General features: G+C 46.5%; 1 protein-coding gene across 1 annotated transcript in view; it reads left to right on the plus strand.

Annotated features, from left to right (window-relative positions):
* ADAM12 (ADAM metallopeptidase domain 12) overlaps positions 1–13,017 on the plus strand; it is a 317,443-nt gene that overhangs the window by 249,361 nt on the left and 55,065 nt on the right. The window contains exons 11-13 of the mRNA XM_024751588.1: positions 6,173–6,350; positions 10,846–10,935; positions 12,428–12,623. Coding sequence (XP_024607356.1) covers positions 6,173–6,350; positions 10,846–10,935; positions 12,428–12,623 — 464 coding nt within the window. The remainder of the gene's footprint in view (positions 1–6,172; positions 6,351–10,845; positions 10,936–12,427; positions 12,624–13,017) is intronic.

Below are 13,017 nucleotides of genomic sequence, written 5' to 3' on the forward strand. Positions count from 1 at the left end.
CGTGCTGGGGAGTGGATTCCATGTCTTGTTCAAGGTCCACTGGCCCATTTTTCATGCAAACCAATGAACGAGTCCTTAAGCCAACAATTAGTGACGTCTCTTGTGCACTAGGCACTGTGCAACCAGTGACCACTTCGATGTGTTGTAAAAGGTGTTTAAGTATGTGTAAATTAGGATTCTATTGTAATTACAGGACTCTGATACTTGGTATCATAAAATTCCCTTATCTCTTGAGATTTGAAATCATTTTATTTATTTTTCATTGAAACATAGTTGATTTACAATGATAATTTCTGCTGTACAGCAAAGTGATTCAGTTAAACATATTCATACATTCTTTTTTATGTTCTTTCCCATTCTGGTTTATCTCAGGATATTGAATATAGTTCCCTGTGCTAATACAGAAGGACCTTGTTGTTTATCCCTTCTCTACATAATAGTTTGCATCTGCTAACCCCGAACTCCCACTCCATCCCTCCCCCACCCCCCCTTCCCCTTGGCAACTACAAGTCTGTTCTCTGTGAGTCTTTCTGTTTCATAGATTAGTTCATTTGTGTCATATTTTAGATTACACGTATAAGTGATATCATACGGTATTTGTCTTTCTGACTCACTTCACTTAGTATGGTAATCTCTAGGTCCATTCATGTTCCTGCAAATGGCATTATTTCATTCTTTACTATGGCTGAGTAGTATTCCATTGTGTATACGTACATCTTTATCCATTCAACTGTCGATGGACATTTAGGTTGTTTCCAGGTCCTGGCTGTTGTGAATAGTGCTGCTATGACCATAGGGATGCAAGTATCTTTTTGAATTACAGTTTTGTCTGGATATATGCCCAGGGGTGGGATTGTTTGATCCTATGGCAACTCTGTTTTTAGTTTTTTGAGAAACCTCCGTACTGTTCTCCATAGTGACTACACCAGCTTACATTCCCACCAACAGTGTAGGAGGCCTTCCTTTTCTCCACACCCTCTCCAGTATTTGTTATCTGTAGACTATTTAATGATGGCCATTCTGACCGGCGTGAGGTGGCATCTCAGTGGAGTTTTGATTTGCATGAAATCATTTTAGATCACTGACTTCTGCTTACTGAGGGAGGGCCATCGGTTTAGATATAGATTTTAGTTACTCTCTCCTTCCTTCCTACACACCGATCAACCAAGATGAGCCCAGCAGAAGGGAGATGATGGGCAGACCCTTGCTTGTCCATCAAAATTAGTTTGCTTGGGCTTCCCTGGTGGCGCAGTGGTTGAGAGTCCGCCTGCCAATGCAGGGGACATGGGTTCGTGCACCGGTCCAGGAAGATCCCACATGCTGCGGATCGGCTAGGCCCGTGAGCCATGACCGCTGAGCCTGCGCGTCCGGAGCCTGTTGCTCCGCAACGGGAGAGGCCACAACAGTGAGAGGCCCGCATACCGCAAAAAAAAAAAAAAAAAAAAATTGTGGGGGAATAAGAGTTTGAAATTCTTATGAAAAGTACCTTTAGCCATTATCAGTGCTTGGTCCATGCAGGGCAAAGCTCCCCTCCCCCATTTAATGATGCTCCATGGTAGTCTTTTGCCATCAGCCTGACCTCCAAGGGCTTAGGGGTCTTCTCTGGGGAGGGGGTCGCCCCTCTGGGTGTGTGTTACTGACAGAAGAGCCTGCTGCTTTCTGCTGAACAAAGTCCTCGAGGCCAGTCACGCCTGCCCACGCACCTTTGCACAGGCTCCTCCCTCTGCCTGGAACGTTCTTCCTCCGGATGTTCTTCCACCTTGTTCCCTCACATCCTTCTGGTGAGAGCCCCAAATGCCTTCCCCTCCATGAAGTCTTCCCTGACCACCCTCCCTAAAAGGTCAGCACCTCGCACATCGTCTCCCCCTGACCTGTCTTACTTTTCTCTTTAATGCTCATTCCTTGCTAATAGGTAATTGATTCCCTTATCATCTGTATTATTCGTCTGCCCCACTAGATGCAAGCTCCACCACAGCCAGGATTTGTGTATGTTTTATTCATTCCATCTCCCCAAAGCCTAGAACAATGCCTGGAACATAGTACGTATTGAATAAATATCTGCAGAATAATTGAATGATGAGTGACAGGTTACTCTGCTTTTCTTCCTCTAAATGCCTGACTTTCCCTAAATGCCCAAATAGGGCTTAGGAATATTCTGTCAGAGGGAAATAGTCACCTGTTCTCCATGATGAGAAATCATGAAAGGATGAATGCAGTAAAGATACTCTGCAGGTACAAAATGCTCCTCGGACACATTGCCGTTTGTCATCAAGAGAGGTCGTGGAGGATGGCAGAGGTGGTTCTCCATCCTCACGTAGAGGTGGGAATGTTGACCAGTCCAGCCCACAGAGAGGGCAGGAAAGTGTGGGGAAGGGTCGCTGGCCTTCCCAAGGGGCCTCCCCGGGGTCCCTCTGAGCGAGTCAGAAAGGCCCAGATTGCAGGGAGAGAGGACCTATTCACATGTGCTTTGGGCGCAGGAGCTGTGAGCCATGGCCGGCAGCTGCTGGAGGTTTTAATTATACTGACTTTGAAGGCAGGCGTCCTGCTGGTGAAATCGAGTTACACGTTGCGAGGCCCGGCCCTGTGTTGTGAGTGACGGTGAGCAAGGATCAGTTTCAGTGTCGGTGAACTCATCCACACCTCGTTTGGCATCTGAGGAGAACGTTGCTGCTTTGTTGTTACAGCAGTGGCACCTCGAGGAATTCGCGCCTGGACGCTGTTCCTCGGATCAAGGCTGGAAAGCTGTGAATTGGGTGGATGATTCTAAATGGGAGAGAACTTCAAAAGCACCTGGGGTTTGTCCTTCAACAGAATAGGAAAAAACTAAGAGAACTAGAAATGTATCATTACGCAGATAACTCGACTTCTGTCTGACCACATCCAGCACAGACACGAAAAGAGTCGTTTTTTTTGCTAACAGTTGATCTGTTCTCCTCTCCCAAATACTCTGAATTTTAAATCCTGGACTTAAACTGATCTCATTCATCTTGTTTCTATCCTTTTTTTTTTTTTTTTGCGGTACGCGGGCCTCTCACTGTTGTGGCCTCTCCCGTTGTGGGGCACAGGCTCCGGACGCGCAGGCTCAGCGGCCGTGGCTCACGGGCCCAGCCGCTCCACGGCATGTGGGATCTTCCCGGACCGGGGCACGAACCCGTGTCCCCTGAATCGGCAGGCGGACTGTCAACCACTGTGCCACCAGGGAAGCCCATCTATCCCTTTTTTTTTTAACCTCAATCCCCCCCAAAACCCAAAATGTATTTGTTGTTTTGAAAGACAGTGAGATGGGAGGGCTCATCGGAGCTGTTCCTGGAGCTGGTTTCAGCCCTCTAATCCCCGGACGCTCGTGGGCATCTTCTCACTTGGGAAGCAGGGTGATTGATACCCCTCTTTCACCTGGCTTCTGTTAATCTTGCTATAAACTGCTGTTAATCTTGCTTATAAACCATTCCTGAGGCTTACAATTTATCCTTGTGTCTTTCCTAATTTAACATTGTCTAGAAATCAGTGCCCTCCCAGAATGAACTGGTCAGAGTTCATCACAGCACCTGGTTGGGTATCATTGAGTGAGAATGAGGTTTAGTCTCCTGGGTCAGGCTTTGAGATAGAGCCGTCCTGGGAAATGCTTACACTGGAGAAGTTTCCATTTCTTCCACTGCAAAGAGAAGTACTGCTCTCAATTCCCTGTGTGAGGTACTGTCATCTTTGCAACACAAAGCTCTTCAAATGGGCAAAATTACACTTTTTCTTGTGGCTCGTCATCTGAAGCTATTCGGTATCACTTTTGATACCAGGAACAATCCCTCTGTCTGCCCAGGAAAGTTATAAAGATTTCGAAAGGAACTTTGTTACAGCACTACAGTGAAGTCCTGGTTTATTGTCTCTGTATCCAAGAGCAAGACTTGCGTGTACTAATTTACTTGTAGATTAGCATTCTACTTCAGAGTTAATAACCTGAGCTTGATGGAAAACACGTGGGGAGATAGTGCAGCGTTACCCGTTTGGCCCTGGAGCTCATCATGATCTTGAAGTATTGCCAGACTCAATCATTGAATGGTGGCTAGTCTGCGGTCTTCAGGGAAATCTAGCAGCACGTATTGGTTTGGCCAATTGATTGGGATCCAATTATAATGTCATCCTGTCTTCATGGGAGAGGGTGCTTGGGCTTGCTGGTCAGCAAGTCCTGCTTCCTCACCAAGTAATAAAACCTGGCTTTCTGGTGTGCTTAGCCCTTATGGTAATTGCTGCCTAAGACCTGGGAAAGGGCGTTTGTAAAAGAGAGTCAGATGCTTTATATACGTTAGGGACCACTAGCTGCCGTGGGAAACAAACCCCTAATTTCCAGGGGCTTACCATCATAGAGATGTGTTTCCCTTGCGTGTGACACCATGGAGCTCTGTGCTGTCAGTGAGTCAGGACCAGGTGCTGTGTCTGGCTCGTCCCCTTCCTAGGACGTTGGACTGGTCTGAGCACAGCTGGCAGCAGGGGAGAGGAAGGAACAGCTACTTAACTACCTTCAGCCAGAAGTGACGCATGTCATTTCCCCTCTGCTAATTCCATCACCAAGAATTATCACACAGCCCACCCAGGAGCAAGGTGGGTGGTACAGCCCCTCTGGGCCATGGAAGGGGGAGCACAAGCTCTGCAGGGAAGTTGGCCAACTTGGCCACATCCCTATGTAGCCCTGGTTTTCGAGGCAAGGGCAGGACCTGCACTTCTGACCACCTCCATTCTCGTAGAGCTGTGCCTGGGGAGACAGTGGTTTGCCCTTTATAGGCCCAAACCAGTATCAGCCGGCCCTGACCCACTATGGGGATTGTGTCTGTGAAGCCGTGGAGTTGATAAGCTCAGTCATTTGTACCTTCCCCCTCCCTCGGGATAATGATTGCCTTTATTATTTTCTTTTTAACTGAAGTATAGTTGATTTACAATGTTACGTTAGTTTCTAGTGTACAGCACAGTGATTCAGTTACATATACTTTTTCAGATTCTTTTCACTTACAGGTTATTACAAGATATCGAATATAGTTCCCTGTGCTCTACAGTAGGTCCTTGTTGTTTATCTATTTTATATATAGTCATTTGTATCTGCTAATCCCAAACTCCTACTTTATCTCCCCCTGCCTTTCCCCTTTGGTAACCATAAATTTGTTTTCTGTGTCTGAATCTGTTTCTGTTTTGTAAATAAGTTCATTTGTATCATTTTTTAGATTCCAAGTATAAGTGATATCAGATGATATTTGTCTTTCTGTCTGACTTAACTTCACTTAGTATGATAATCTCTAGGTCCATCCATGTTGCTGCAAATGGCATTATTCTTTTTTATGGCCGAGTACTATTCCATTGTATATGTCAATATATATGTGCCACATCTTCTTTATCCACTCATCTGTCGATGGACACTTAGGTTGCTTCCATGTCTTGGCTTCTGTAAATAGTGCTACTATGAAAATTGGGGTGCATGTATCTTTTTGAATTGGTTTTCATCTTTTCTGGATATATGCCCAGGAATGGGATTGCAGGATCATATGGTAGCTCTATTTTTAGTTTTTTGAGGAATCTCCATACCGTTTTCCACAGTGGCTGTACCAGCTTATGTTTCCACCAACAGTGTAGGAGGGTTCCCTTTTCTCCACACCCTCTCCAGCATTTATTACTTGTACACTTTTTGATGATGGCCTTTCTGATCAATGAAGTTAGAGCACTCCCTCACACCATACACAAAAATAAACTCAAAATGGCTTAAAGACTTAAATGTACTTTTCTCATCTCTGTACTTTCCAATATGAACACAGTGTTCGTATTACAAGCTACAGATCCTAAGCATTCACTTTCCATTATATCATTTCACACAGAACTATTAATGATGTCTGTAACGAGACACGATCTAAAGTTGTTGATTTGAAAACCCTCCAGAGGTCATTGCTTTTTGGATAAAGCACTTCCTCATCAGTGGTGTTGGAACTCTGCAGGATTGGACCTCAGGGCGTAGTCGAAGGTGCCTCATTTTCTGGCACCTCATTTTCTGGCACCAAAGGCTCAAGCCTTTGTTCACTGAGACTAACAGTGGCCACCCAGGCAGATGGCGCCCGTGGGTACCACGCACAGCTGCACGAGAAGGATGCGTGAGGCCTTTCAGTGCCCTGGCGACTGACGTCCTGGCTCTTCCCTGCAGGTACCCGTTCCCCATGGTATTCAGCAGCTGCAGTAGGAAGGACCTGGAGGCCAGCCTGGAGAAGGGCATGGGTATGTGCCTCTTTAACCTGCCGGAAGTGACGCAGTCCTTCGGGGGCCAGAAGTGCGGCAACGGATATGTCGAAGAAGGAGAGGAGTGTGACTGTGGCGAACCGGAGGTGAGACAGACGTTTCCAGAATGTTGGTCTCGCGTTCGCGGCTGGGCCAGGAAGCAAGAACTTGAAGGAATTGTGCGGTAGAATGAAAGTGCTAGAAATGCAGGATGGAAAACTCCTACATGACCACCTTGAACAAACTTCATAAGCCAGGGTGGCCTTCTTGAATTTTAAGTATTGCATAGAGTAAGTTGTATCACTGGTTTAAAAAGATAGAGAATCTTCTCTGTTGAAGGACGCAGTAGCGTAGGCAGGATGAGGACAACAACGAAAAAGCGTTTAGCTTTGAGTTTGACAGAGAAGAAAGCCTTGGAATGCTGGCTTCAAATGGCTAATAAGTACCAAGTCTTTCTCTCTGTAAGGTGTGCACCCGAGGGGAATTTGAATAAGCAGCGTTCATTTTTAACCAAGAGCTTCTTCCCAAGTTGAAATTCTGCTCCTGCTGCCGCAGCTTCCTCTGTATGGACGACCTGAGGCGCCCAGGCTCCGGCCTGTCTGCTTCTTAGCTTTCAGAAGTAATAAGTGAAAGCGGGGAACATTTTTATCCAGCAAAAGGCATATTTAACCCTGTTTTCCAGCCAGTGTCAGGACATTTTCTCATTTCTGTAGGGCCCAAGATAAAGTTAATCAACATCAAAATTCTAACAGCCATTTTTAAATCTCTGAATAATCTTGGGAAGGAAAGAGAAAGACGGGGTGCAGTGAGACCGCCTGGTGAAAGAAGTACCCCCTCAAAACTTGAAGGAGGTTGATTTAGAGTAAATCAAAGCCAGTCGTTTGTATAGCAGGCTGTCTCCCTGTGGGAGTCCCTCCCTGAGAGCTCGTGCAAGCTGCAGCGGTAGTCAAGTTCAAGATGGGCTTAGCTAAATTCACAAACTGGCTTGATGAGGCCTTAGAGCATGCCTGGGAGGGGTACTCTGAAAGGGGGATTCGGGGATGGAAGGGAACTTGTGCTGAGACTCTGGGACATCCCTCAAATTCCTGTGTTCATCAAACGAACAGCTGGTTATAGAACCTTCATCATGTCCGATCTCCAAGTCTCTGAGCTTTCCCACATCAGCAGGAATGATCCTGGTCTCCATCTGACCATTTCTGTAAGAATATTGGGAGTGAACATAAGCCCCCTAGGAACACAAGTCCTAGGGGATTGCAAAGGTGGTTCGATCAAGTGTTTTTGTGCCCTTGCCCAAATCAGGATTCATCCAAGGTCACAGCGCTGTCCACAGCGGCGTTCAGTTTTGCTCACAGTGTGTAGAGAATGGTTACTACACAGGAACAAAGTCCCAAGTCCTAACAGAAACTCTTTTTCAGATTAGCAGAGGAAAACTTAAAACCGTCATGGGATGGGTTATGCAAAGCGGAAATTGCTTGGAGACTTTTTCTAATTGCTTAAAGAAAAAAACAATGAGTTTAAATGACTCCTGTTTCTCAGGAGAGGTCATGTTGACTTTGAAATGGTTATCTTTTATCTGAACTCCTTGTAATTGTTTGTTAATCTAAATAAATTTGACAGCTCTTCCTGGAGCCATGAACTCTCAGGTTTGGAATGACTCTATTAGCAATCATTTATCCCATATGCCAGCACTGCCACCAGCATCCCTGCCACCCTCCCCGTCACCACTGTTAACATGTCCACCACCACCCCACCATCATCACCACTGTTGTCACCGCCATCACCACCAACCCCACCACTAGCATCACCGCCGCCACCATCATGTCAGCAAACGCTCGAGTGCCTGAAAGTCGCCAGCCTGATGTCGTGGTCTTCCCTTTTTTACCTCCATCAGGAAGTCACTCAGCTTTCCCAGGGTGTTTATTGTCTCTCCAGGCAGCTCATTGCAGGACAGCTTTGAAGAACTCAAACTCTTTGCTTACGTAAGAGCCGTGTTCTCCCTCCATGTAACTCCCAACTGTATATTTCTGTGCTCAGGGTCCTTACTTAATAGGAGAAGTTCTTGCTATCTGAACAGAACTCTCGTTCTCATTATCCAAAGTTCTTTCTTCCAAGAAATCAAAGTCGCAGGCACGTCTTTTGCCTCAATTCATAGTTTTCTTTCTTTTTCTTTTAAACTTCTTTTTAAAGTTTAAGCTCAGACTGTGTCTGAGGGTATGAAAGCCCATTTCCCAGTTTCCAAGCTGACCAAAACTTTTAGTCAGACCTGTGAACCTGGGTTCTTTACCCCCAACTCAGTGCTCAGGCCCTGGAAATATCCATCATGCCTTTGTTTCATATTGGCCTACGTATCCCCTGGACCATAAAGACCTCCAGTGTCACCACATCAGTGAGTAAACGGGGTCAGAACAACTGCCCCAGCTCATGACTGGAACCAGTTTCTGTTCCCTTGCTCCCAGAGATAATGGCCACTGTTTTCAAGAAGGTGCATTATTGTCTTAACCCCAGTTCATTGTGATTAAGAATCTCTGTCTACTACCTACAACCCAAGAATGACAATTAGGGCATTTGCTGAGAATTCTCTAATGGCTTCATTCATTACTCTGTCTTCTTTGGAGACTTAGTGTTCGTTGGCTCTGCTGAACTTCTCTGTTGAGTACTAAACTAATAAATGCATCAACAGATGAAGAATTTGTCTCTTCTGATAGAGTTCTGCGGAAGGAATAGATTCTGGGTAGTTAAAAGGCAAATGAATGCTGAAGCGTTCTGTCCAGGGCACTGGATTTACATCCACCACGAGGATTTCCTGACGACTTGCTTATTCTTCCAAGCTAATAGGGTTGGGAAAGGAGCCTTATCTCCTTGTTTAGAGTCAATAGGACGCCAGTAGCTTGCAAGTATCTTTTAAACTTAGTTCTCTCTCTCACATTATCAATCCCCTTTGAAGTCACAACCATTCGACTTGGCTGTGTTTCCATTTGAACTGCTGCGTACGTTATTTAGCGATTTGGTTGGGGGTGGGGGGTGGGAGTTAGTTCTTAAAGGATCTTAGGACCCAGTTTTAGGATGGCTGATTTAACTTAGAAGTGCAAGGAAGTCCGTAATTTGGCTAATGTGTTATTAGGAGAGCCATTTAGACCATGATGTACAGGACAACACTGCCGTACGTGTGATGGCACTGATCAGGAGTGCCACGGATGGCCTCCGTTTAAAAGAACAAAACAAGTTCCTAAGTGTTTTCAGATTGTAAGTCCATGAGTTAGAAACCTTTCCCGTCCTGAAAGCTATGACTTCTGGTTGGCAGTTTTATCTTACTGTATATATTACACACTCCGGATGTTTATAAAGTCCTTGAGCAAATTTAATAATTTGGGACGTATGTATGATAGGAGCAAACAGTAGAAGGGAGCATCGTTCATAGAGTTTTTACAAACGGTACAGTTCAGATATCTGGTGAGCCAAAAATCGTCTGGATTATCAGCATTTTATTCATTGCGTTTATGAACCTAATAAATTCATTCGTGGAAGATGGTTTTGGGGAGTAAACTGTTATACTATTAAAATAGTATGTGATGGGCTTCACTCTAGCCATAGTATATAAATTCTTCAGCACATATCATATTAAATAAAATAAAAGGACATTGGTAAATTCAATCCTGAAGACTCTATTGAGCCCTTCTTTCTAATGATAATCAATTGCTTCTAAAATGTGTAAACTCCAAGTTACTGGAATGTTCTAAAGCACAAGCTGTCATAAATATCCTGGATAGATATGTATAGGCCTTTTGTTGAGAGCTAAGCAAAAGGTATCAATCTCTTGTTTCATTTTGTTAGAAAAAATTAGGTGGCTGTGAAGCACAGCATAACAGAGGAGTTCGCTTCCTCTCTAGTGTTCATTTCGCAGAGGACAATCCAGCTACTCTTTGATCTGTTTAAATCCTTTGCAGATCAATGGGCACAGCCCACGGATCTCCTTCCCAGCCTCTTGCTCGTTCTGAGGTGCATTTCTGACCTGAGGAGGGTCTCATCAGGTGAGACAGCCCACCTGTGCTGAGCAAGAATCCAGCTACGACGTCTGGTTGGATTGCAGGGAACTGTGTTTCAAACACAATTGATTGGACTTCATTTCCTGCCAATGTGCTCTAGATTAAACTCTGGATCAGTCTTTGAAGGGTAAAGCTTGTATGCATCTATGTAGATTTTTAAATAAGTAAGTTCATAGGACTCCAGTGGTCCTGGTATTATTCACTGCATTAAGGCCAGCGGTCATCAGACAGACAGACGCACACACACAGCCTCACCCGCTGCTGACATGAATGGCCTCCCGAGCCAGCCAGCCTTCCTGTCCGGGTCCCTCACCCCACCATGAAAGATGCTTGAGTGCTACTGACTTCTCCCAGGGACACGCCCTCCCAGGCAGTTCGTAAACACTTACCAGAAGCTTTGCTTTCTTCCCGAGGAAGATAATCCTCAGTCCGGCTAGTTTTCATCTCCAGAGCCAGGCCCTCTGGTTCTTTCCTCCCTTTTCAGTCACTTAAGGTGCGACCTTTGCTTTCTGTGAGTATTTGTGCCACGTGACCCTGTCAAACCCGTTCCCGTCTCCAGGAGTGTCTGAATCTCTGCTGCAACGCCACCACCTGTACCCTGAAGCCGGATGCTGTCTGCGCACACGGACTGTGCTGTGAAAACTGCCAGGTGAGTGTCCTCCTGGTCCCGAGGTCACCTGCACCGTCAGCTGGTTCGACAGTGATGCAGGGCAAGCAACTGGACAGGGCGACTTCCCGGCACTCGCTGCTGTGGAAACTGTAATCCTTATCACGCAAGTTGGTACCATCTATCTCCTAGTTTTATTATCTTCCAATCTTCATGTGAAATGCATCTCCTAATGCTAAGTCATCTGCGATAAATTATAATAATTATATAAGTTATAATAATTTATAATTTATTTATTTATGAGTTCTTTGGTAAGTAGACCAAAGAACTCCAGCTCCATGTTAAATGTTCCGGGTCTGCTATTGGAGGAAGGTTTCCCTTCCCTTCCCTGCCGGGTCCCTCTGCTCCATGCCAAGAACATCTGCCTGCTGGGTGAGGAGCTGCGTCGATTGTTCCAGGGATCTTGTGTCAACATCTTGATCTTGACGTGCCCCCAACAGAAGCCCAGCCAAGAGTGGCGGTTTTATACTTTTGCCATTTTCTGCCACCATGCCTGCATTCATTTTGGCAATTCCGTTGTTTGTCTCATTATTCAGAGCTGAGATCTGCCAGAGTCAAAACCTGAGCTTTTGATTCAAAGGTTCCAAGAGTTTTATTTCCTTTTAATTAAGCAATTGATCTTGGCATTCTGCTTGCAGGAAACTCCCTCTTAGCGACCCAAGTAGAGCACAGTGTTTGCGAAGTGCATTACGACGTTTTACATTCAGCTTAAAGTATCCTTCATCCCCTTCCTACTTGTAATTAACTTACGGGGAACGAAGGTTAAAAGAGGCAGCTGGTGGTGGCGGTGTCTGGAGGGTGCTTCGGGGGTGGGACAGATCACTGGTTGTGTAACCTCAGACAAGCCACCCTGAGCCATAAGTTCTTCAACCGCAAAAAGATGAGGCATCGTTTGGCATTGTCGTTCCTAACGTCCTGTACAGCTCCCTTGCTTTACTTCTCTACATGCCCCTGTGAAGTCCTACAGACAGGTTTCCAGCTGTATGATTTGATGGCAAAGTAAAATTGCTGTTGTAAGTGTGCCCTTGGAATTATTTTTGTCACCTTGCCCACAAAGGCTAACGCTTTAAGCACAAACGTCTTCTTAAAACACACGGTGGTGTTGGTGACCAGAGATCTTGTTCTTAAGAATCAACGGGTCCATCAGGCAGCACCCGCTCCCCCCGCCCCACCGAGGTGCCAGGTGCCAGCAACCAGCTTGTCTGCTCACCAGAAAACCCTGATGTTGCATGAAATTAAAAAGAGGCTGATCTTAGTTACCCCCCATAATGGAAAGGTGAACCTCAGAGCCCAGAGCAAGGCTGTTTATCTAATGAGCTCTCTCTGCGGTAAAGGGAACTTCCTTTGAAATCCTCGCCCCTCTGTGTGAAGCTACAAGAGGATGGTTCTGTCCCTATCCACGTCCGGAGTGTTGCTGAGACCCTGCTTCCCCCTTTCCCGCAGTCGTGAGCTATAAACGGCCCTCTCCTTTCAGCTGAAGCCTGCAGGAACAGCATGCAGGGACTCTAGCAACTCCTGCGACCTCCCGGAGTTCTGCACGGGAGCCAGTCCTCACTGCCCGGCCAACGTGTACCTGCACGACGGGCACCCGTGTCAGGGAGTGGACGGCTACTGCTACAACGGCATCTGCCAGACCCACGAGCAGCAGTGCATCACCCTCTGGGGACCAGGTACGTGGCCACCACCACCTGGGTGCAGAGGGCCAGGGCCAGGGAGCCCACTCTCTGTTTCCACGAGCATCCCTCCCGGAGCGCGCTTTCCAAAAAGCTTCCTTCTGTTCAGCTGGAGCGATTGGCTCTCTGGTGGGACTGGGGCCCTGCCAGGTACAGGGCACGCAGAAGTGGGTGCTGCCCAGAGCCTGCCCCGAGGAGCTCTCAGTCCAGTCCAGTCCAGACAGAGATGTGTGAGCACCTACTGTGTGCCCGTGGGGTGACAGGGATAAACCAGCCGGGACCCCTGCCCTCAGACAGCTTAACAGGGAGTTGCGCAGACAGACGGCAGAACTTCCCACCACTGCCCTGACTGTGTTAGTGCTTCTTAGAGCCCAAGCAAGGACCCCAACCA

This window comes from Neophocaena asiaeorientalis, unplaced genomic scaffold, assembly GCF_003031525.2.
Source record: "Neophocaena asiaeorientalis asiaeorientalis breed wild unplaced genomic scaffold, Neophocaena_asiaeorientalis_V1.1 scaffold108, whole genome shotgun sequence".
NCBI classification, from domain to species: Eukaryota; Metazoa; Chordata; class Mammalia; order Artiodactyla; family Phocoenidae; genus Neophocaena; species Neophocaena asiaeorientalis.